A 24,871-nucleotide genomic window follows, 5' to 3' on the forward strand; every position below is an offset into this window, starting at 1 on the left:
GTAAATTAATAAATGGGTCAAAGTGCATGTTCACAGTAATACTATTGAACACTTTCCAAATCAATTTCTTATGGTACAAGATTACTTTATAATTAGACTCAAATGTAACTCAAGATGCGTTCAGAACTAATATCAGAGTATGGATATTAAATTAGGAAATATGCTCTCAGTATATGATGAAATGACAATTTTGAGCATCAATTTTAAAGCATGTGAAAAAACGAATTTCAAACAAGTACACTTTAAGAAGTACACATCAATTTCATTTAAAGTATGTTTTAGTAAAATATATTTTTCATAAAGTGTAATAAAGTACAATTGTTTTTAAGTGTGTTGAAAGTGCTTCTGTGAAAGTTTGACGTTAATATACTTTATATTTTACAAAAAGTGCAATTTTTCCAACTACTTTTTCAATATGCTAGTGAATATTTTTAATATACAGTACTTAAAACACAATAAAGTACTTTTATTTTTTTTTACCAGGGTAGTTTTTAGTGTGAGCGTCAAAAAGGCGCCAAGCTCTAACACGTGATGTACCAATGAAAATAAAACCCATGAACAGAACCCTGACCTCATTACAGATGCTGGGTGTTCACAATCCCTTTAGGCTGTAAAAGATACTTTCTAGGTCGAAAATATCAAGACGAGCTTACGTAACAGTTGGAATGATTTCTGTGCTGCTCTGCTAGGCTAGGCTAGCTAAAAATAACTCCTCCTCATCTCCATTAGCACAAAGCTACAGTCTTCATCGGCGTGCACCACGTTTGTATATCATGCTACACATTCACCAGTTTTCAGTCACATTCATTCTTTGTCTTGGAAAGAAAAGACATTATTTGTGCACGTGTCATGTATGTGTTTCAAACTGAAGCGCCGCCTTTGAAATGACTTCACATTTATGATGTGCAGGTTTATGTGCGTCTAACGTTGCAGAATCAAAGGCGTAAAATAACTTCTGAATTATTCACCTGAGAGTCACAGATGCTGTTGAAAGAATCATCTCATCACAGCTCAGTGAAACTCTTAGAAACTGAGACAATGTGAAAGAATTGTTCTCATTCTGTTTATTATACACAGATAATTTATCGATCATAGAAGTGTGAATTTGAAATGTGATATGAACGCAGACATCAAAAAACCAGAGAGAAAATCTAGTTGTGGGGAAAAAATAATAAAAAAAAAAGGGCATTTTGGTGGAACAGCGACTTCACACTAACATTGAGTTAATTAAAGAGTGTACAATTATCAAGAAATTTTAAATATAAATGTCTTTACGTTGCATGACACAAAGTGTGTAATATATTTTTTTGTGTATTTAATCGAAATCATATGAAGATATGACAAAAAAATTAATTTATTACCAGCAGCAATGGCTGGAAAACAGGATGCTGAAAATGTGTTATGTGTATGCAGTAATATATGTAATTGTTTGATTTTTGTAGGTTTTTTTGTAATGTTTTTTGTATTATTACATTTGTTTGAAATAAAACAGTATATCATCAATCTGGGCGCTAAACTGCAGCCAAAGCAGATGCGAATCAGTAAATTAATTTAAAGAGTAGCTCTTGTGAATTTTTATTCCAAGCTGTATCAAATGATTTTATATAAAACTAAAGGTTTAGTCTGGATATTTACTTTAAAAGTCTTTATAGACCAGCCACGAGGAGAAGAAACAATAAGCAATGGTCACTGGTACCAGTCCATGAATCATTTGTTACTGGGATGCAGAAAAAGAATGACGTTTTAAATTTTGTATGTTTTAACAATCTTATTTTGAAAAACTGCCATTTCCTCTTCTATGCTCATTACATTTTGGAGCTTAAAAAATTGCAGGTGTTTCTTTCCAGTAACAAAGGAAAATGGAATAAAGTCAGATGATTGGATTTCGCAGCAGATTCATGTGCCAGTGATTGAAAATCATCCATCCATCCATCTTCATACCCGCTTATTCCCGTTTAACAGGGTCGCGGGGGTCTGCCGGTGCCAATCTCCAGCTCTCATAGGGCGCTGGGCGGGGGTACACCCTGGACAGGGCGCCAGTCCATCACAGGGCAACACAGACACAGACAACCATTCACTCTCTCATTCACTCCTATGGGCAATTTAGAGACTCCAATTGTGGGAAGAAGCCGGAGTACCTGGAGGAAACCCACGCAGCACGGGGAGAACATGCAAACTACACACAGAAAGGACCACCCCAGGGCTTGAACCCAGGACCTTCTTGCTGTGAGGTGGACGTGCTAACCACTATCCACCGTGCACCCGATTGAAAATCACCTCCTTAAAAAAAGTGGTGTCAACAATAAGGCACGGGGGCTAAATCATGCCCATTGAGGGTCCAGTTTGGCCCCTAGGAATAAAATAAATTTGAGAAATGTAAAAAAAAAAAAAAAAAAACCTTTACCTTTTGTAAGGCCTACATCCCTGATGGATGTCATACAAATTTAAATATATATATTTTGAATTGAAATTTGGAGTTTAATTTACAATTTCAGATTGTTTGGTTGTATACGTCATCATCATTATTATTTATTTGTTTATTTTTAAACTATTTGGAAAAGAAATTTGTTGGTAAAAACCAATAGCTTTTATTTATTTTTTCAAAAATAAAAGTACATAAATCTTAGTGGTTGGTCTTTTTTCCTTTTGCTCTTTTGGATGGAGAATTAGTCTCCCTTTCCTCTGTGACTTCATGTCTTTCCCACAACTGTCTACCATCTTTACAAACAGCCCATAATGCACTGGCATGTCATGTGACTCCACGGCTCAACACTCACACTGATGGATGCTTGTGTTCACATTAAGTGGACCCGCGCTGTGCAACCACATCACAAACCGCCTTTGGCAGGAATCTGCAGATCAGTGACTAGTCATTTTACACACTGAAGGTTGAGTAAAAACATAACGTTCCTATGGAAGGCTTTTTTTAAGCACAGGTCTGCTATACTGGGGATATTTGGGGAAACTTTGAGGTTGCGGTTTTGATTTGACCTTTTTGAAACCCTGGTGTGTTTTAAAGATGTTTTTCATCATCATTCCTTATTTAGACTACTTTAAACTTCCCCAAAACCATACAAAACTAAAGCTAAATAGGATTAATCGATTAAGGACACATACCCAAGTGGATATGTCATGGATGCACGAGGGAGAAGCCAGATGCTCTTTCTCTCCCTGCTGACAGTGGAAGATGTGGAGGACATCTATCTGCTAGGGGTCATGATCTTTGGCCTGCTAATGATGGGGGTACTGTGTGTGTATGTGCATGTGCCTTTCTGATGTATCGTATGCTGAGGCGACTTTCCGAGGATATGAAGGTACTTCAAAAGGAAAAGAACTTTACGTTTGGAGAGTTGGAGGAACGTAAACAACGACTGGAAAAGAAAGCTCGAGGAGATATGGAGAAAAAGGACAGTGAGGAGGAGTAACAACAGGAACAATGACTGCAGACGAGAACACATCACATAAAAAAGGAAAGAAAAAAAAAAGTTAATGAAAAGATGCAATTATGGTATGAAGAAGATAAGAATGTTTGACCAGGGAAGAACCGAGGTTTGATGTAAAATTATCTGTGTTCAAATCAGGGGACGGATCTAGATAAGCGAAATGCTTTTTTCCGTCGCCCTTTCCGGCATGCAAAAAGACAAAAAAAAAAAAAACGATAATGTGATTTTGCTCTGAATGTCAAAGTGAATTTCTGTGATTGCAACCATGTCGGAAATGAACTGAATAAATAAATAAAACAAATAAAAAGCACAAATACTGAATGTTGAGCAATTGTTAAAAAATCCTTAACTTTGCAACAAATATCCTCGAAATTTGCATCATAATTGGCCAGAATTCTGTGGGAATTTGGCAGGTTTTTAAAAATAATTGCAATTTAATATTACTGTAACTAATTAATTACTGCAACCACCATCGTATTTTATTTACAGTCCTGTTTTTGCTGTGTTTTTTTACTTTGTGGGCTGGACCAGGTGCTCTGGTGGGCCGGACTTGGCCCGTGGGCCTTGAGTTTGACATGTGAGTTACACCATATAAACTGGGAGTGATGCATACACCTCACACACAGGCACAGAGCATCAGACTCAAACCAACACACATCACTATGTGTGGACAACAGAGAGCAAGGGTAGACTGAATAATGCAGGTATTTAAATTCTCGCTAATCAAGCAGTCGTGGCTTCATATTGATTGGTTGACGTGTAGGTGTTTTTGTCCAATGGGTGTAATTCAGTCTTCTTCCACACTGCAACATTGTGATGAAGTGATGTTCACTAAAACCAACGACTGTTTGTGCAGTTCTGTGCTAAACCAGCCTGATGGGCGCTCAGCCTTTTCTCAAGATGCAGTTACCATGGCGACCGCTGCATGGTCTCGGTCTGTGGTGATTGTGAGTGGGAACTTCTTTCTATCTGGTCAGCGTTTCTTCTTCTGTTGTGAAGAAAGAAACAATGTGTGAGCATGAGTGAGGGAAGCAGAAAACTGTACGTGTTCTCGTCCTCACAGAGTCCATCTACATGTTTGTTGTTGACCACGTCCTGTGAATCTGTGTCTCTGCAGAGCATGAAAGCAGCGCGATGTCCCACAGACGAGCTGTCGCTGACAAACTGCGCCGTGGTGAACGAGAAGGATCTGCAGTCGGGACAGTGAGTCTTTCTGTTGCAAAAGCAAATTGAAACCCTCTCTGCTCAGTTTGTTCCTCATTAAATTACACATAATAAATAAACCTGTTAAAAAACGCCTTATTTTACCTCATTGTTTTAAAAATGTGACTGCAACAAAACAAGATTTGAGAAAATAGTGTTTTTATTCCTGTACAGTCTAGTTTCTAAACAGAAGATTACTAAATGTTTTTCTACACAGAAAATGTAATGTTCTTTACTAGCACATTAGGGGTTTGCATGTTTTCCAAAGGGTTTAACAACCTGAGAAAATTAAACTGGGTTACATTTTGTAGCCCTTTTTTGGGAGGTGTGTTTTTTTTTTTGTGGGTGGATGCAGCTGGAGGGCATCAGTTCACTTTTTACATAGTGAGGGAATGCAATCAAGGCTTAAGGAATATTCCGATATTTTTCTCAAAATGGCGATGCACGATATAAATGTTGATAATTGTAATTTGTGTATCGCAAACATGGTCAACTAGCTGCCCCCAAAATGACAGCAAAAAATACACAAAATTACTACAAAAACAAATTAACAGAGAAATACACGAAAGAACAAAACAAATATGTAAAGGGACAACAAATGACACAAAAGCAGTAAGAAATGTACAATAGGACAACAAAACTACACAAAGAGAAAATAATGCACAATGGGACAACAGAAATACACAAAAGAACAAATATAAACAAAAGGACAACAAAAGACAGAAAAGAAGAAAAAAATACACAATGCGACAACATGCATACCAAAAAATACACAAAATGACTCAGAAAGACTTCCAAAATTACCAAAAAATACACAAAAGGAGGAAAAAACACACAATGGGACATTTAATAACAAACAGCTGCACAATATGTGCTACTTTTGGCTTTTTCTCCTACAAGGGACAGCACGTGTGAGTGAGTTCTGTATTGTGGCTTGTTTAGGAGAAGGTCTGGGTTAGAACCCACTCATCTAACTGAGCTTTTTCATGTTGTTCTGCAAAGTAGTGAAAGCAGCAACTCCTAAAATGAGTGTTTTAATACAAAACAAGCTATAAAATAAAAATATATCGATATAGGCATTATTGCAGTTTTCTATATTGCCAAAATAGAAAACTCAATATATCTTAAATCTTGATATATTGCCCAGCCCCAAGCCCCAACAAAGAACTAAGAATATTATAACCAAAACACTAATAAAACATGGCCAAGACAAGCATATTAAGAAGTGACCCCGCTGGGTTTGAACCTCCTTAGATCCTTTACTTAAACAAATACAAACATAAAGCAAAAAATAAAATAAAAAGAACCACCCAAGCTGCCAACCTGGATTTTAAGTTTACCTCCCCAAATAAGATCCATACTCCTACTCACTCTTTAAAGGCAGTTAAAAAAAACATCTTAACCATTTATATGTCCTTATAGTAATTATTATACCTCATTACTTCATGTCCTCTCTCACTTTATGGTTACAATCCACGTGTTATACATGTGTTTGTATGTGTGTATACAGTATATGTTTTAAGTTTGTATTTCTTTTGTGATTTTCATTTAATATTGTTGTTCAGTATTTTAATTTGTCCTTTGATAATGATGTTTGTGTTCTTTTGTGTCATATCAAAGTTTAAATTGTGCATTTTGTCTCCTGATTTTATAAGTGTTTGTTAGACAACATTATTCTAAATTGCTTGTGTTTATTGAAAGGGGTGGAGCTCTTATACAAGCCATGGGCTTCATTCCCTTTTTGCAGCTTTACTGTTGTTTTTTTTTTTTTTAAGGTATACTATAATAAATAAATGTAAAATGAAATGATGTGATTGAATGTGAGTGACTTGTATCGTTTCTGTTTCCTCCGTGCAGACACGTGTCTGTGAAGACCACGCCCAACCACAAGTACGTGTTTACAGTGACGACTCATAACACCGTACCTCCAGGATCCATCGCCTTCAGCCTGCCACAGGTACACACATACACACACACACGCACACACATTCACTGCTAAAGCTAAAAACGTTCTTGCTTGATGTTCGACCTTTCTGATTGGTCCTGTTTTCTGTCCTGTAGAGGAAATGGGCGGGGCTATCCATCGGCCAAGACGTGGAAGGTACAAACCCTTTTTTTTAATGACTGAAGTCTCGCTGAGCTCTGATGCTATGATCAAAGCACTGTTTTAAATCTCACAGCATTAACTGGAGTTGATGGGAATGTCTTCTACATAACTTCACATTTCTTTAGTTTCCTTCCACATCCACTTAGAAGAACTCAGTTCTGCAGGGATCTGAAAGAGCTGTTGGGCTGTTCATGTTGTTGTTTATGGGATAGAATACGTAACATGTGCAGGAGTGGGGAATGAGCCACGTGATCTGACACACCTAGTTGTCATAGCAACTATACTTTTCACAGTCATGTTCCCCTTCAGACATTTAACCTGAAGCCATGTACACCCTACTCCTGCACACTTAAAAACATAATAATGTAATGTAATATACAATGTAGTCCTGCCTACAGTGAATCTTACCTTTTCTTTTGAGGAATAATATATAATAATAATAATAACGAGAATATTTGCATTTGAGGATGCAGGTGCTGGCCCGCGTTATACTGCATTAGCTTATCATTTAGCGTTAGCCTAGCAATAACCAAGCAATAGCATTAATCTTGCAATAACATTAGCATAACACTAGCATTAATATTGACCTAGTATTAGCTTTAACATAGCGTTATAATTAGCCTAGCAATATCATTAGCCTAACATTAACTTATCATTAGCCTAGCATTAACTTTAACCTAGAATTAGCCTAGCAATAGCATTAACCTAACAATAGCATTAGCCGAGCATTAGCCTAGCAATAACAATAACTGAGCCCTTAGCATTGGCCTTAGCCAAGCATTAGCATTAACATTAACTGCTCTATTTATATTCTAGTGCCCAATATTGTCTGTGTTTTTAATTTTCATTCCCATACCCCCATGACAATTTGCATACCCCTGGGGGTACCCGTACCCCACTTTGGGAACCAAGGCTTTAGATTAAGCAGTACAATCCATTGATAGGTTTGAATTTTCCTCATTGCTGTGGAAGCGGCACAAGTTTGTTTTGATTCGACGAGACTTTATCAGTCAGTCATCAGTTAAATTGGTCACCACCTAAAATGGAACACTGGATGTTAGCATTGTGTTACTGTGTAGGATAGGAGAAGGAAAAGCAGCTCCCAAGAGCCTCAGTGAAGGAATACAGATACGGTGACATTTCAAATTCTAAAAGAAATGCTATGCTGTTGCCAAGTAAAGTACATAAAACATATATATTGGATAATTTACTTTTTGATCTTTTGTAGTTTTACCACCAAAAATTGTTTTTTTTTTTTTTTTTGAAAACATCAACGTATTCTGTTCTCATAAATATGTAGAAGTCTTTTGAATGAATTAAAATCATTAAAGTGTTGCTAAAGATAAAGAAAACGTTGCCTTTCCTTCTTTCTCTATTTGGTCATTGAACCCTGTCTCTGAAAGGAAACCAAAGCTCTGTTCGTCCCTTCAGTGTCCAACTACAACTTTGACAAGACCAAGCAGTGCATCGGCGCCATGACAATCGAAATCGACTTCCTGCAGAAGAAGAGCACCGACTCCTCCCCTTACGACTCGGACAAGATGGCTGCAGAGTTCATCCAGCAGTTCAACAACCAGGCGTTCTCTGTCTCTCAGCAGGTCTGTGCACACACTCCAACCTGTTTCTCTCCAGCCTCAACATATATATGCCAGAGTTAGCACAATAGCTACATTTCATCCATTGACCTAAGGCAGGTAAACGTGATATAACATACAGTTGAACAACAACATTTAAAGTCCATGTAAAGCAGAAATAAATTTGTGTTGTGAGTTTGTCACACCACAGAAACATGTGTCATTGACCAAATTTGAAAGATGAAAATAATCGCTAAGTGTATAAAATTAGGTCTCAAAATCATGGAAAAACATGCACTTCTCTCTGTTCCTAAACACTGGGGGCGTGTCAGTAAGTGGCCCTAGAACCACAGCCACGCGTGGGAAGGGCGCCGCCTCCGTGTATTAACCCTGACGCTATGGGAGAGAGCACTGTGAAAGACCAAAACACTCGGAAAGGTATTCTCCGCCCTAGTCCAAAAATGTGCATCCCTCCTGGGTAGAGTCAGAACTGCACCCGCTAGAGGCGAAAAAACAAAATTGTGGTCCAAATATGTGGTTTGTTTTCAGCTAGGGGCCAAATTGCGCCCGCTGGAGGCCGCGGAAGAAAGCGGCTATGATTTCTGACCCGCCCACTAAATCCTGAACACAGAAATTTGAAGCACTGTTTGTGAAGCCTAGCTCCACAATTATATTCTAAATGGTTGAATGGCTGTTTACATGTTTTAAGGAATACATTTATAACCTATTTAATGTGTTTAGAAGAAAATGGCTGAATTTGCTTTACACAGACTTTACCATACAGTTAAGCAACATCACGCAATGAGACAAACATTAAACTGATTGAAGACAGAAAACATGATAGCACATATACTATTAACAATAAAAAAAAAAACAACAGTCAGCACTTATCTATGGGTACATGACTGCTCTGTTTTTAACCATTTTTTGATAATTGCTCTAAAGATTGGTTAATTGCCACAGTTTCTGATGTTTTCTGGAAGTTTAATTCATAATTTTGTGCTTCTAATAGACCTTACCATTTGGCAAAATTTAGTCTTTGTTCTACACAGTCTCCTGTAGTAAAGGCTCTGGTCCTTATTCCAGTGTTAGTTTTTTTTTTTACACATAAAAAAAATCAATTAAAGGTGGAGGGGTAAGTCCATTTAGAACTTTAAAAATGAAGCATGATAAGTTTTCTTAAACGGAGTTTTGTCGTCTTTCAGCTCGTTTTCAGTTTCTGTGACAAACTCTTTGGTTTGATGGTGAAGGACATCGAGGCCATGGATGCCAGTATCCTCAAAGGAGAACCTGCAACTGGGAAGAAACAACAGAAGGTAAAGAGAATGGATATTTACACCAGTTACGTGGAGCAGGATGGATGTAGAGAACTCTGACTGTCCTCCTGTTTCCTCTGACAGATCGACATCGGGCTGATGATTGGAAACAGCCAGGTGATATTTGAGAAGGCAGAGAATTCGTCCATCACACTCGTTGGTACGTTATTTTCACTGTTTTAACCTCTCCAAAAAAGCTTTTTTGGAATGAAATGTGAGAACGAGGTTGTACAATTCAGAACACAGGAGTCAGGTTTGTGTTTTAATGAGACGCACTAAAGTCCAGAAATAAGATGAACCGAATTGTCAGTCCTGAAACAGTGAGATAAATAATTTTTTAACACGGCCACAGCAGCAGTAAAGTTACCTCGTTCAAACACAGAAATGAAGATACATTTAAAAAAAGAAACGGATGGATATCTTACATGTTCAGGGAAGTTATTGCAGAAAGGATGAAGTTTTTACCGTCCACCTGATGGCAGTATCAGGGTGGCTTTCCTGATCAGTTCAAAGTCCTAATCAGGGTCAGAGCCATGGAAGCAGTTCAGTCAGGATCACTTTAGTCAAATTGTTTATTTAGCATGCAGTTTAGATTTGGTGAAGGGAGCCTCCCCTCACTCTTCAATGAGCGACATAGAGAAGCATGAGCAGAGAGAGCGGTCAGCAGGACCCCCTGGTCGAACTGTGCTGTTGTTTATGTTCGAAAATAAAATTAAATCAGTCAATCAATCAAAAATGTTTAATTAGACGGAAGAGGAGGAGCTGGGGTGGGGTGGGGGTTGCAAGGCGTTTGTGGACGAAGCGTGCGGAAGTAGGCGTGTTGCAGTGGTTTAAATACAGCACTGGTTAGGAGAAAGACTCCTGAACCGGTTTTATTTAATTTATTTAATCTTCAAATTGGCAACAAATATTATTAATATTATTTTTCTTAACTTCTTTCTTAAATCTAAATATCATCTGAGTGCAGTTTTAAACTGTGAGATCTTAATGAGTTGTTCCACTCAAAATGACTCCCTCTGTGCCACAAGATGGCAGTATGAACACATCCTATCATGCAGTGCACTATTTAAATGAGGAAAACAGGCCATTATTATCTTCACCCAGACTTTCACATTGTTTCAACTTCATCCATGGAAAAAATAAAGCTTTCTCTAATCGTTTAAACTCAAACTCTCTCCAACCAAAGCTGAAACTGTAAAAGTCTTTGTTAGAATATATGAAACCAAAATTCAGATTTCAACAAGAATGCGGCAATATCAACACGTGACACCACTTTTGGCTTTTCTGTTCATAATGGACAGCATGTGTGAGTGAGCTTTGTCGTGTGGCTTTTTTTCCCCATATGGCTTAAGATAGAAATTTCAATAAATGGTCCAGTCCAAACCAAGTGCCCTTGGATCGATGTTTTATTGTCATGTAATATAATTGTGTGTAACAGTGTCTCTCTGATGAATGATGTTCTAATGGGACTGTATGTATAAATAAATCGAATTCAGCTTGAATCAAAGCCCCTACCTATGATTTGTCTGATATCTGCTGACTAAGCTGCACGTGCGTGTGTTTGTTCTCCAGGTAAAGCAAAGACCAAGGAGGCCCGACAAACCATCATCAACCCTGACTGGAACTTTGAGAAGATGGGAATCGGAGGTCTGGATAAAGAGTTTTCCGCCATTTTCCGCAGAGCCTTCGCTTCCCGAGTTTTCCCTCCTGACATCGTGGAGCAGATGGGTGAGGAAATCATCACTTCTGATCCACATTTGTTTCTTCATGTTATACCATCGAATGCCAGGAACTCTAGAGATTCTTTCCCTCAAGATAAAGCTTCCAAACCACTAATAAGTACACTAACACGCAGCTTTATTCAACTGATTTTTGGCTATAGTTTAATGTCTTTGAGTATCATCACTTTCATGATTTAAGCTCAACAATAAGTGTTTTATGGCCAGTGCCCCCTGTTGGAAGTCAGGCTATGTTTTTTGTGTTTTTTTATTATTTATTTTTTATTTCATTTAATTTTATTTCAATTTTATACATTTTATTTGATCATATTGTATATTTTTTTGTTATTTTTTGTTTAAGTTATTTTGTAATTATTTTTTATTGTTTTATTTTTATTTTATTATATTTTATTTTATCATATTAAATATATTTATTGTTATATTCTGTTTAAGTGATTTTGTCATTTTTTATAAAAATGTATCTTGTTTTACGTTATTTAAATTTTATTTTTCATTTCTTGTTTATTTTATACATTTTAAATCCAATACAGTTTTCTATTGTTTGTCTTTGACAATTTCAGCATCCAACATTCTCACTGGCACTTTGTAGTTTGTCTAGCTTTATAGTAATCTTTTTCTCCAAATTACGACTTTATTAACTAAGGATATTCTTCTTTAAGTGTTTATGAATAGAATATAATGTAAAATAATAATCAGACCAGATCCTGCAGAGAAAGCCGAACTGCAGCATGCCGTGCTGTGTACATTTCCCCCGGGGGCAGGAAAATGTATTATCTAATAACACGGGGGAGAAAACAAGGTTAGTCTTTGTGTGGCAGAGGTATTTTATTCCTCACACTCCCACTCGCATTTAGACATAACGCAGTTTAAATCAATTTTATGAACCAATGTTATTAACCTGCTTTTCACTCCCTGTGGCGCTGAATATGTACGCGCGTCGTTTATTCCACGTCTTCCTCTTCTTTTCTTTGATGTCTTTGTTGTTTTTCCTCATGCGTCCGTCTTCCCCTCGTTCTCTGTGTCACAGGTTGCAAACACGTGAAGGGCATCATGTTGTTCGGACCACCGGGTTGTGGTAAAACACTGATGGCCAGGCAGATCGGAAAGATGCTCAACGCTCGTGAACCAAAGATTGTTAACGGCCCCGAAATTCTCAACAAGTACGTGGGAGAGTCCGAGGCCAACATTCGCAAACTGTTCGCCGAGGCGGAGGAGGAGCAGAAGAGGGTGAGCCTAAGATTTAGTAAAAAAAAGTTATAATCAACTTCAATTGGAAGCTTTATTAAAAGATGGTGTCTAATAATAGAGGTGTAGTCAGGTTACGATCATCATCTAGGGATTCTGGCAGGGACTTTCTCATTTCACTAGTTTCCGGTATACTGATAATGTTGATGCACAGACTACAATACAAGACAGGACAACCTGAGGAGAAGTTGTTGCTGTGTTTCGTGGGTGTGAATTTTAGTTTATAATAGCACAGGATGGAAAACCAAAGCCCAGTTGTGTTGAAATTGTGAAAGAAAGAGTTTGCCGATCACCAGAGTTTTGTAGCCTCCGCTAACACCTCAATGCTAAACATGTAGCAGCAAGCTTGGACACTCGGACTGTGCTAGCTGTACATGCTCTGAGCAGCCACACTGGACAAGATGACAGGGTTCAGAGTCAATATGAATAAGTTCACGAGTGACAAATGAACAAAGTCAGTGGATAAAGGATTTTAGTGGACAGTCGACCACTCCCTGTGTTAGAGGATGTGGGCGGGGCTAAAAGCGGTGCTACAGGTAGCATCATCTGACCAAATTTATGAACTACTCTGCAGAAAGATTATTTCAAACAAAATTAATCAGCTTCATCAGTTGCTCTGTTTATTTCATGGCAACTGTTTTGCACTGTTCAGTTTCCACTTCTCTGAAATGTTCTGTACTATGTGCTTTTTTATTTTAATACTAGGGCTATCAAAATTGACGCTTTATTAACACGATAACGCAAATCGGGATAAACACGTGCTGAAGATAATATTGACGGCCACTAAAAAGGCAGTGGTTATAGCCTGATCCTCCAACACAGACTGACTGGGAAAATATTATGGCTAATTTTGAGAATATGGAGAGAATTACTTTTGCATTGCACCAGAAGATGGGAAAATTTACCGTATTTTTCGGACTATGCTTTTTGAAGCACAGTACTGGTACATATCACTCCACGAGGTGCCTGACTACGTTAGCCCTGAAGCGCCAAAAATCCATCAAGAGGTGCAGCTTCAAAGTTTACCAAAGTTGTACTAAAACATTTTGACATATTAATTTCATACATAAGGCGCACCTGATTATAAGGCGCACTGTCGATTTTTGAGGAAATTAAAGGATTTTAAGTGCGTTTTATAGTACGAAAAATACGGTAATTGGGAAAAATGGATCGTGTATGTAACCTTGGAAAGTAATTGTTGAGCCATTTATGTACAAACTGACTTGTATGCCCTTTTATTTATTTATTTTTTCTTTCATAAGGACAACTGGATGACAAAACATATGTTGTTGTTGTAGTTGTTTTGTCTTGTTTACAAATGTTTATAAAATTAAAGTAAAAAAAAAAAAGAAAGAAAAAGATGTCATTTTAAGGTGTGTTTTTAAATAAATGTTTTATTGGTAATGCATAAAACACAATAAATGGTGTAAACATTAGCAGTAATAGTACAGACTCAGATGTTGACAAAACTGTAGGAAATAAAAAGATAAGAATGAGAAACAAAGATGGGTCGTAGTAATATTATCACTATACACTTGATGCTCATTAATGGTTCATCAAGGTGTAAATGTAAGCTTTGTGTACGCTCGCTCTGAACGACATTAATCTGGCAAAGCAACAAAAGAGGCTCAAAAGGTAGTTAATCTGTCACATTATTTAGAAGTAGTTTTTTTTAAAAGAGGCACCGGAGAAATAGTGAGCAGAAAAGTGGAAATAATGAAATAATTAATTTCACGTTGTTGTTTTTAAAGGACCACGCTAACTTATAAACATAGAAGAATAAGGCACAGTTAGGCTCCATCCATTAATATGCTTTGTTAAAGATGTCAGATTTGACCAAAATCTTCAAAGAAATACAGAAAACACAGGATTTATCCACAGTACTCACAATGATCAGCAAATCTACATGTTCAAAAGTTATTAAAGCGCTGGTTTTACTTCTAACTCACAGCTCGGCGCCAACAGTGGCCTTCATATCATCATCTTCGACGAGCTGGACGCCATCTGCAAGCAGAGGGGCACGGGCGCCAGCAGCACGGGCGTGCATGACACCGTGGTCAACCAGCTCCTGTCTAAGATTGATGGCGTAGAGCAGCTGAACAACATCCTGGTCATTGGTACGTAACGCTCATCAACGAGGCAGGAAAAGCAAATCAGTGACAGCTGTACACACACACTGGGTCTACCACAGGGGGGCGCCAGAGCCGCAGTTTCTGGTTCTGGTTGTCTTTGTTTTTTACACGTGCACATGAAAAACATAAAGAAATAAAACGGAAGTACCGAAACATGTCGAGAGGGGTTAGAAAACCATTGCACTGCATCTTTATTATACATAATAAACATACATTTTGGATCAGACATGGGCAACAGGGGACCCTCTGGCTAATTTTGTGTGGCCCCCAAAGTAAAAGCAAATGTCTAGAAAAAAGTAAAAAATACTTCATAAACACACATACAAGATAATGACAAAATTACACAAAAATAACAAAAGAACGCAAAACAGGAAAATTACTCATTCACGACAAAATAACACAGAATTATCAAAAAACAGAGGCAACAAAATGACGCATACCACTCAAAACAAGCAAAATGACATTAGTAGAGTTGGTGTATAAATTAATACAATAATTATAATTTTCCATTCACCTATGCTTTTAGTTGGACACATTAACTTAAGCAATGGCAGTAAATTGATCAAAGATATTAGAAAGATGTGCAGCATTCAGCTGATTAGCTAGGAATGGATAAAGTGAGTGCAATGCTTTTAGTTTAGTCTGGATACAGTAACCACAAACAGTAGTTTTACATTTTCTTTCATGTCTTGCTGATGTCATGTGCAGCACTTTGTGTATTTTATCTGCAAAAGATGTTCCATGAATATAATTTACATCGTTAATAAAAGCAACTATGCAGGAATTGAACTCGGGTTGTCTGATGATGACATCATTGACTCCTCCGCTGAGAATTGGGTTTTAACAAAATACCCACACTCCCTCGGGAAGTTAGAAGACGTGTCCAATTAAAGCCCATCACAACTTCAATAAATCTAATTAAGGAGCCCCATCTTTAATAAATGACCCCCAAACCCTCAGGTTGAGACGATTATACACGGTTTGGTTTATATGCGGTCATTAAGAACGCTGAGAGAATCCCACGCACACGTGAACGTATGCACGGGTTTCATGTTTATAGATGCTTTTTATTCTGACTGTAAATCAGGTTTAACAATAAAGCTGGAGCTGGAAAACTCCTGGACTTTAACCTCAGCTCCACTGAACGTCCTCTACAAAAAACATCAGCGTGTTATGCTTCAATATGAGCCATGTACGTAAGTGAAATAGTTCTTTTATTGCTCTGATGATGACGTGTAGGGAGGCAGCTGTATTTGGAACATCACAACTCATAGAAAACCCCCCAAATCAAGAGATAAACACCCATGATTATGAAAATGTTTGTGTTGTTCTGTCCTCAGGTATGACCAACAGGCCCGACCTGATCGATGATGCTCTGATGAGGCCCGGGAGGTTTGAGGTGAAGATGGAAATTGGTGAGTGTTACATTAAAGGACTCATTAAATAAATTAAGGTTTTTTGGTTGTTGGTTTTTTTTTTACATATGATACAGAACTCTACATGCTTCAAAAGGAAGAAGTACAACTTATAAACTGCCCAATCTTTTCCCTATTGATGAATGACAATAAATGAATAATGAATATTCAAATACTTCCTCGTCTAAACCATTCACGCATCAATGAAATTGACAAGAGTTGCTCATCTCTGCTCTAATATAAGACAATTGTTGTATTAGTCTTAAAGGAATCCTCCACTGTTTTGGCCTGAAATGTACTTATTAAAAGATCTATGCCTAACAAAACGCATTATTATGCACTAGGGATGTACTTTTTTTAACCAGCAGAGGGCGCTATCCACAAGTGTAGGCGGCGGGCGGAGTCTGCTAATACTTTCTTTCTGGCTGCCTTCTACTCTTAAATATGTTAATAAATGATTCATTACCCCTTTAGCACCGAAAGAATATCTGTAATATTACTTGAATATCTGTAAAAGTCACGTTTTTCTATTAGCTCTGTCTGCTAGCATAGCTTCTCTTCTTCACTGCAAGATATCTGCATGCTAACCGACCACTGTGTTACCAGCGCCCTCTGCTGGTCCAAACAAATATGACGTAAATCAGTGCAATCACGGTTTTTTTTTTTTTAAAGTCCAATTGTTAAGGCACAAAATACATTTTCAATTGCACTTTTAAAAAGAAAAATAACTATTATGCAGTTTTGCATTGTTTATTATAGAACCAGAATTTAAATTAATTGGCTTCATTTTCATTTCTATTATTCCTTTATTTTTTTCATTCAAGATTTATTTTTAGTTAAATTGCATTGTTTTGAATAGTTTATCAAGGAATTCTTTTGACAATGAAAAATAAAAGGAAAATAGTACAGTATTTTCTAGTTTTTTTCCCAAAAAAAAAATTTGTCTACAGTCCTATTTTGTAAAATAAATCGTGAGAGAATCGTATCGTGAACCCAGTATCGTGAATCGAATCGTATCGGGAGTTGAGTGAATCGTTACATCCCTATTATGCACCATATTCATTTAATTGCCTTTTGAAAATGACAGTTTAATAGCATGTGGTCCGCCATCTCGAATTCACGTGATTGATGACGTCACACAGCCCACTGCCTGTAAACAATATTGACACTTTGAAGCTACTCTAATTTGCAACTTTTACCGATTTCTGTGGTTTTTAAAATCCCATTTCACCACCTTTTTCACCATTTTGTTACTTTTAACCCACTTTATTTCTGATTAAAGCAAGGATTTACATCTTAAAATGACTATATACTATGGTGCAACTAATGATAAACTTCCCGTATAACAGTGGATATTATTCAGATGAATAAATAAATTTGGTTATCACAGATTCATAGAACAATGGATCATCATTTTGCTGACTTTATGAATGGGCCCCAAAAAGCTCTCCTCTTTATTCCCCATTATAGATGGCCCTGTGTCTCCAGATGACTGTTCTTCAATGTTCATGTCTGTGTTGAACCACCTTGTGGTACAGTGGGGGTCCTCGGGTTCTGGAACCTTTATTTTGGGGGTCGTGGGCTGAAAAAGTTGAAGACCACTGATTCAGAGCAGCCAAAACCAGCATGAGTTGACATTTTGACCGAAAAGCTCCTAAATGATCTAAAAAGCAGGTTGAATGCTTCACTCCAATAAAAAACAATGGGATGCTTACAGGCAGTGGGGCCATGTGACATCATCAATCATGTGATTTCAAAATGACAAAAAACAGGCTCTAAAACTGCAAAGTATTCCCATTTTAAAAGGCGACAAATATAATATGTGATCCAAAAATAATGCGTTTTATTTATTATCTATTTTATTTGAAAGAGTTTAGGCCAATCTTGTAAAAACAGTGGAGGAACAATGTAGAGCTCCATTGTAATAAAGTGTAACTGGCCCTTGATTGAAGCTAGCGATGCTGAACCGAATCACACACAACAACACCGCGTTGTAAAGTTTCCTCTGACGATCCACTTCCCCAGGTTTGCCCGATGAGAAGGGCCGCGTGCAGATCCTGACGATCCACACCAACAAGATGCGAAGCTTCAACCTGCTCGCCGGTGATGTGGACATCCCAGAGTTGGCAACAGAGACCAAGAACTACAGCGGCGCTGAGCTGGAGGGTTTGGTCAGAGCGGCTCAGTCCACCGCCATGAACCGACACATCAAGGTCTCAACTCACCTCAACTTTATTTATTTATACAACACCTTTCATTAGGCCTCCGCAATACAGTACATCAAGAATCTAGATATATCAAGTTTTCTGTTTTGACAATATTGAAAATTACAATAATGCCTATATATATTTTTTATTTTTATTTTATAGCTTATTTCGTTTTCAAATTTTTGTTTTAGGAGTCGCTGCTTTAGTTACTTCTCAGAACAGCATGAAAAGCTCAGCTAGATGGGTTTCTGAGTGTGTCCTAACCCAAACATTCCCCTAAACAAGCCACACTACAGAACTCACTCACACGTGCTGTCCCTAAAAGGAGAAAAAGCCAAAAGTGGCTCATATTGTGCAACAGTTTGTGGCAATTTGCATCAGCAAATTTAACTAAGAGTTGTTTTTCTGGTAACACTTAATTGAGTTAAAAATATCAAGATTTATATTGTACGTTGCCATTTTGAGAAATAAATAAAGAAAATAAATATGTATAAAAGATATGACTTTTGGTCCATATCACCCAGCCCTAACTTTGGAAGTGTATGTGCACAGAAACAGGCCAATACGAGAACCATGAAGCTAATATATGATCATCATCATCATCAACATGACATTCTTTTAGAAACATGTCAAGTTAAAATAATAGAAAAAGGAAAAGTCTTATTTATTGTATTGTTTATATAAACTTTAAAAGCTCATACAGAGGTCAGAGTTGAATACATTACAATTTATTAACTTGATAAATATGACAATAATCAATACATTTCTAGATTTATTTCCTTTTTAAAATAACATCAGATCAAAAGTGTGAATCGTACTGTATCGTCCCACTCTATTATGCATACATACACACGCTGTGTTTGGTGTGATGCAGGGTTGAGGTCAATTACAATTGTTTAAATATTAATTATTTACAATTATGAGATAATTTTAATTGGAAAAAAAACCTCTTGCTGTTATCATAATTAAATTGTAATTGAGTTCAGATAATTGACTTTGTAATTATAATTGGCATGAACATTTTATTAAAAAACTGTCAATTACAATTTAATCTATGGCTTACACATACGTAGTAAACAATTATTAAAATGTGTTTCATATCAAGTTTTCCTGTCAGTTCTCTTGATAATTAATTTATCATTTAAAAAAAAAAAAAAATCGAATTTTATACTAAAGCCCAGACGCCCACACCAAAAATATTAATACCAATATTTTCATGGATTAGGAAGCCTAATAAGGTAACCAAGAGATGAAAAACAAATTAGATGATAGATAATATTTTTAGTGTATTTTACAGCTGATTTAAGACATGGGTCAAAACTGACTCGGGAAAATAATCATTTTAATTTTAATTGGAAAAAATGCGTCGAGTTGTAATTGAACATGGATAATTGAAGATAATAATAAGTAATTGTAATTGACCCCAACCCTGGTGTGATGTGCTTCTGCAGATTCATAGTTAAAGTTACAGTAAATCAAATATATTAATAAATTGCACTTTTTCTCCTTATAGGCGACCTCTACTGTCGAAGTGGACATGGAAAGAGCAGAGAAGCTGCAGGTCACCAGATCGGATTTCTTCGGTTCCCTCAACAACGACATAAAACCAGTGTGTACCTTTTTTGTTTTAAGTTTAGATTCAAACACATCAGCAGAGTTTGCTCCGTCAGTTTAAAACCCTCACACTGTTCTTCAGGCGTTTGGAACCAACCAAGAGGATTACTCCAACTACATAATGAACGGCATCATCAAATGGGGCGACCCCGTCACTCACGTCCTGGATGACGGGGAGCTTCTGGTGCAGCAGACCAAGAACAGCGACCGCACGCCCCTAGTGGCCGTGCTGCTGGAAGGTAAGACACGCCCCCATCAGCGAGCCTCAGAGATTGTCTTTGATTAATCGGGTGCTTGTAGGTCATTCCATGTTATTTCAACACATTTTCAGGACATCCCATGCAATTCAGTCTAAGAATATCCTGAAATTTTTACCAATTGTTCCTTAATAATTCAATAAGCGCACTGTAAATTTTTAGTTTAATGAATACTTTTTGAGGTATGGACAATTTAGTGAGGGGTGTATGTTGATTTATTTTTCTTTCATTTTCAGCTTCTAATATTTCAGGAATTACACCTCATAGGAAACTGAAATTTAGTATAGTAATACAGCGCCACCTACTTTCTTAGAATATACAAAACGATCTGCTATACATCCTATCTGGTGGACATGACAGCCCCTCAAAAGTGGAACAAAGTTTCTCGGTGTTTGGGTCTGGCCTTAAGTAAACAACTTAACAATGCCTCAGCTTCTTGTAATTTCATCAACTTTGAGCTACGAACATAGACTGTTCACATCACTAATGATTAGTTGCATATACGCATTGGTTCTTGGAATCCTTTTTTTTTTTTAACTATTTTCATTGGCCTATAACTGCATGTGGGAATGTATGAAAAAATCTTATAATTTATAGTATTAAGATTACTTTTGGCATATAAAACTAATTTTGGTCACAATTTATTTGAAGTTTTATACATAAGACTGCTGTCATTATCTGTCATTAGCATGAATAAGGTGTCATGAAGTCTGTCCTTAAGTGTCGTTCGCTAAATTCTGACACCTTTGGAGCTACAGTATGTTGGCATTTTTTGGGTTAGGTGGAGGGATCTAGTGGGGTTAGGGGTTAGGGCAGGGATTGGCAGCTCTTTTAAAGTAAGGGCCACAAAAATGTGATTGTATCTGATTCAAGGGGCCACATTATCAACATTTATGTCAGCATTAGAATAATGATTGATCTGAGGCTATTGTAGCTTGCTTCTGTCTTACAATTGTTGATTTTTTTATTAGTTTTTCACTAGTATCATGAAAAATATTTAAAAAATTGCATCAGAAAAAATGTTTAATATTTTTTATGATGATTAAATTGCTCATGTTCCACATTTTCTCTTCTTTTGGGGTGTTTTTTCAAATTCATACTTTGTGAGGTTCAGCTTCTCGTGATGGAACCATATGGTAATATTTTGAAGGAAAAATGACCCCCTTGACCTCCTGCTCTCTGCTGCACACTTCAGGTCCTCCACACAGCGGGAAGACGGCACTGGCAGCTCAGATTGCAGAGGACTCACAGTTCCCTTTCATTAAGATCTGTTCTCCAGACAAGATGATTGGACACTCCGAGATCTCCAAGTGCCAGGCAATCAAAAAGGTCAAAGCTGCAGCATTGTTCTTCCTCACTGAATCCAGATAAACAAAAACAAAAAAACAAAAGAAATCATTCAGCACGCCGCGTTCATTCCTTCTACTTCACTTCATGTCTCCATCTTTGTTTTTTGTGTGTCTCAGGTGTTTGACGATGCCTATAAGTCCCAGCTCAGCTGTGTGGTGGTGGATGACATTGAGCGTCTGTTGGACTACGTTCCCATTGGGCCTCGTTTCTCCAATCTGGTCCTTCAGGCTCTTCTGGTGCTACTGAAGAAAGCTCCGCCCAAGGTCTGCTCCTGCACGTTACCATCACCTCAGGGCATTGGGAAACTTTGTACAGTTGGTTGAACAGAGAAAGCAGAGGAACATTTGGATTCAGGTTTTTCTTTCATTTTAATTAGAAGAAAAAAATACAGTTTAACAATCCAGCAATAATGCAGCAGCATAGACTGATATTTCAGATAAATTCTTCAAATTTGCATCAAACACAAAAATTGGTACACATGTAGAATAGTGTATTCTGAACAATTTTGGATAGGGAACCCCCCAAAGATTTTGCCTTGGTCACTTTTGGTGGCCATTTTTCAACATGACGCTAATCGTATTTCAGCTCTTCTTTTTCTGCTATATGCCAGTTTTTTCTGCCACTGCAGTTGGTTTTCTGCCATATACCAATTTCTTGTGGTATGTGGCACATTGTCCCAGAATGTTCCAAATTAACCCAAAGTGTCCAACATTGTCCAGAGTGTCCAACATTGTCCTACATTGTTCCAGTGTTCCTCATTGACCTACATTGTCTCAAAATGTTGTAGTCAGACAAAGTGGGTACTTGAGACAGAAAAGTTTGAGAACCACTACCATATAGTATACATTCAAGTATTTGTCACATAATCAATCTTTTCATACTATCTAATGTGAATGCACTACATACTCATTTAAACATCAGACTTAGTGTGAGTAGAACGTTAGTATGACATTTACAACTTAGCCTTTGACTGAAACATAAAGATGTAAAGTAATGACTTCATTGACCCACAGTTGGCTTGTGGATTTAATGGTTGATTCTCGTGCACGTGATGGGCAGTAATGATGCAACGCTTCCTCCCTCCTGCAGGGACGAAAGCTGCTCATCATCGGCACCACCAGCAGGAAGGACGTCCTGCAGGAGATGGAAATGCTGGACGCCTTCAGCACCACCATCCACATTCCCAACATCTCCACTGGGGAGCAGCTGGTGGATGCCTTAGAGGTAGAAACGCACGTGCACACAGCCTAACGCAATAAAAGGAGAACGTGTTGATACTGAGGACTGCTTTGAAGAAATCCTCCACTGTTTTCACAAGTTTGGCCTAAAATCTTTGAAATGTACTTAGTAGAATATCTATGCCTAACTAAACACACAGACCAACATAAAAACATACAAAAGCAACCTTATTTCCGGCGCTTATAAACCCTATCCCCCACTTTTCCTACCTCATGTTGCATACAGTTTGTTGACCCATTTTTGTTGCTTTTTACCTCTTTGGTAAACAAAGAGGTTAAGCAACCAACAGCAGCTCAAGTTGTCATTGTGACTGATAAAGCTGCTAAATGATCTAAAAAGCAGACTGAATGCTTCACTCTAATAGAAAACAATGGGCTACATGTACAGTGAGACGTGACGTATTTCCGGTTGAAAATAAAACCGATGAAGTATTTCCGGTTACCGCTTTCAGACAGTTGAAACAGTGGAGAAATGAGTCTCACACTTTTGAAACGTGTTTTTCACAGTTTCGTTTAATTTTGCCTGTTTGTGTGGTTGTGTGTCTACACAATGACATCCAAAAGGAGGAAGTTTACCTTACAAACAAGAGGAGATAGCACATCAAGCTAGATGTTGTTCTGCTTTGAGTTTTTTACGTTCCCACAAGCGGATGAGCTGCAAAAAAAAGTGGATCATCAAAATCCAGATAGGTAGACCTTAACCCCGACATGAAGGAGCGATCAAATGCACAAGGGCGTCAGCAGAGCTGTTCTCGTTCTTTTTGAATAGAATAATGACTCCCTTCTTGCCCCTCGTCCTGGTGTTGGGGAGCGAAGAGAGCAGCTACATTTTCCCTCTGAGAACCCTGAGGAGGTAATGGATGTGCCATGTCCTGACCACGACTACTGCTCGTTGGCTGCGCCAGGTGCATTGGACTTAGCCCTCAGTCTTATAGAGGAGAACGCTGTGCTCTGGTGACAGATGGAGGAGATGACCATCTGCTGCGTCAGATGAGGACATTAAGTTTCATACAAGGTAAGAAATGCTATCAAAACATAGCTGTTGCTACTGTACTAAAGTAGCATTAGCGCCTAGCTAAACATAACACAAGAGGAGCAACTCTGAATACACAGGAAAAACTGTTTGTCAGTGAAAGGCCAGTAGCTTATGCAAATGTATAAGATGTCCTCTGCTATTTACTGCTGTTGTTGAGTTGCATGAGATTAATATGAAAACTATAGCTATTTGTCATAATACAGTAGGGTTAGGAACCGGAAGTTCTTTCACGGTCTTCATTCAAACGTGGAAGTGAAGCGTGCGTACAGCCCATGGGCTGTTTACAGGCAGTGGGGCCATGTGACATCATCAATCACGTGATTTCAAGATGGTGGAACACAGGCTCTAAAACTGTAAAGTATTCCCATTTTTAAAAGGCAATTATATTAATAAGGAGCATAATATTGTGTTTTTAGGCATAGATCTTCTAATAAGTACATTTCAAAGATTTTAGGCCAAACTTGTAAAAACAGTGGAGGATTTCTTCAAAGCAGTGTGTATAATTCTCAAAGGCAAACAAGCAGCTTAAATCTCCCTCAGAGGGATTTGGATGATGAGGCCAAAGCAGAAAGGAGGATGCATTCACTGAGACCTTCAAGAGAGCTTGATTGCTGACTCATCTGTCCTCCTCCACAGCTGCTCGGGAGCTTCACGGAAAAGGAGAGAGCCAGCATCGCTCACCAGCTCAAAGGGAAGCGCGTCTGGATCGGCATCAAGAAGCTGCTGGTGCTCATTGAGATGTCGCTGCAGGTATGCAGGCTGAGGCTAAAAACAGCAGCAGTGGGCTGAGCTGGCTGATGATTAGTGAGGAAACATCAACAAGAGCCAGAAGGGAAGCACTGTATAAAACAAGGACTGGGCTTTGTGTGGTGAACAGTTAAAGATGGAGATTCTGAATATGAGCAGTTTACAGCAGTGGTGTCAGGGGCCAAATAAGGACCAGTTTAATCTCAAATGGGCCACAGATTATAGGTGGTAAAACGAGAATTTTAATC

General features: G+C 37.9%; 1 protein-coding gene across 3 annotated transcripts in view; it reads left to right on the plus strand.

Moving 5' to 3' along the window:
• LOC114468555 (vesicle-fusing ATPase) overlaps positions 1–24,871 on the plus strand; it is a 45,805-nt gene that overhangs the window by 15,242 nt on the left and 5,692 nt on the right. For all 3 annotated transcript variants that reach the window (XM_028455529.1, XM_028455527.1, XM_028455528.1), the window contains 17 exons: positions 4,561–4,646; positions 6,504–6,603; positions 6,708–6,747; positions 8,185–8,351; positions 9,533–9,643; positions 9,728–9,803; positions 11,216–11,371; positions 12,410–12,609; positions 14,579–14,744; positions 16,100–16,174; positions 18,200–18,387; positions 19,895–19,990; positions 20,078–20,234; positions 21,448–21,581; positions 21,719–21,865; positions 22,692–22,826; positions 24,513–24,626. In XM_028455529.1, coding sequence (XP_028311330.1) covers positions 4,561–4,646; positions 6,504–6,603; positions 6,708–6,747; positions 8,185–8,351; positions 9,533–9,643; positions 9,728–9,803; positions 11,216–11,371; positions 12,410–12,609; positions 14,579–14,744; positions 16,100–16,174; positions 18,200–18,387; positions 19,895–19,990; positions 20,078–20,234; positions 21,448–21,581; positions 21,719–21,865; positions 22,692–22,826; positions 24,513–24,626 — 2,148 coding nt within the window. The remainder of the gene's footprint in view (positions 1–4,560; positions 4,647–6,503; positions 6,604–6,707; positions 6,748–8,184; positions 8,352–9,532; positions 9,644–9,727; positions 9,804–11,215; positions 11,372–12,409; positions 12,610–14,578; positions 14,745–16,099; positions 16,175–18,199; positions 18,388–19,894; positions 19,991–20,077; positions 20,235–21,447; positions 21,582–21,718; positions 21,866–22,691; positions 22,827–24,512; positions 24,627–24,871) is intronic.

Source organism: Gouania willdenowi, chromosome 8 (assembly GCF_900634775.1).
Source record: "Gouania willdenowi chromosome 8, fGouWil2.1, whole genome shotgun sequence".
Classification (NCBI taxonomy): Eukaryota; Metazoa; Chordata; class Actinopteri; order Blenniiformes; family Gobiesocidae; genus Gouania; species Gouania willdenowi.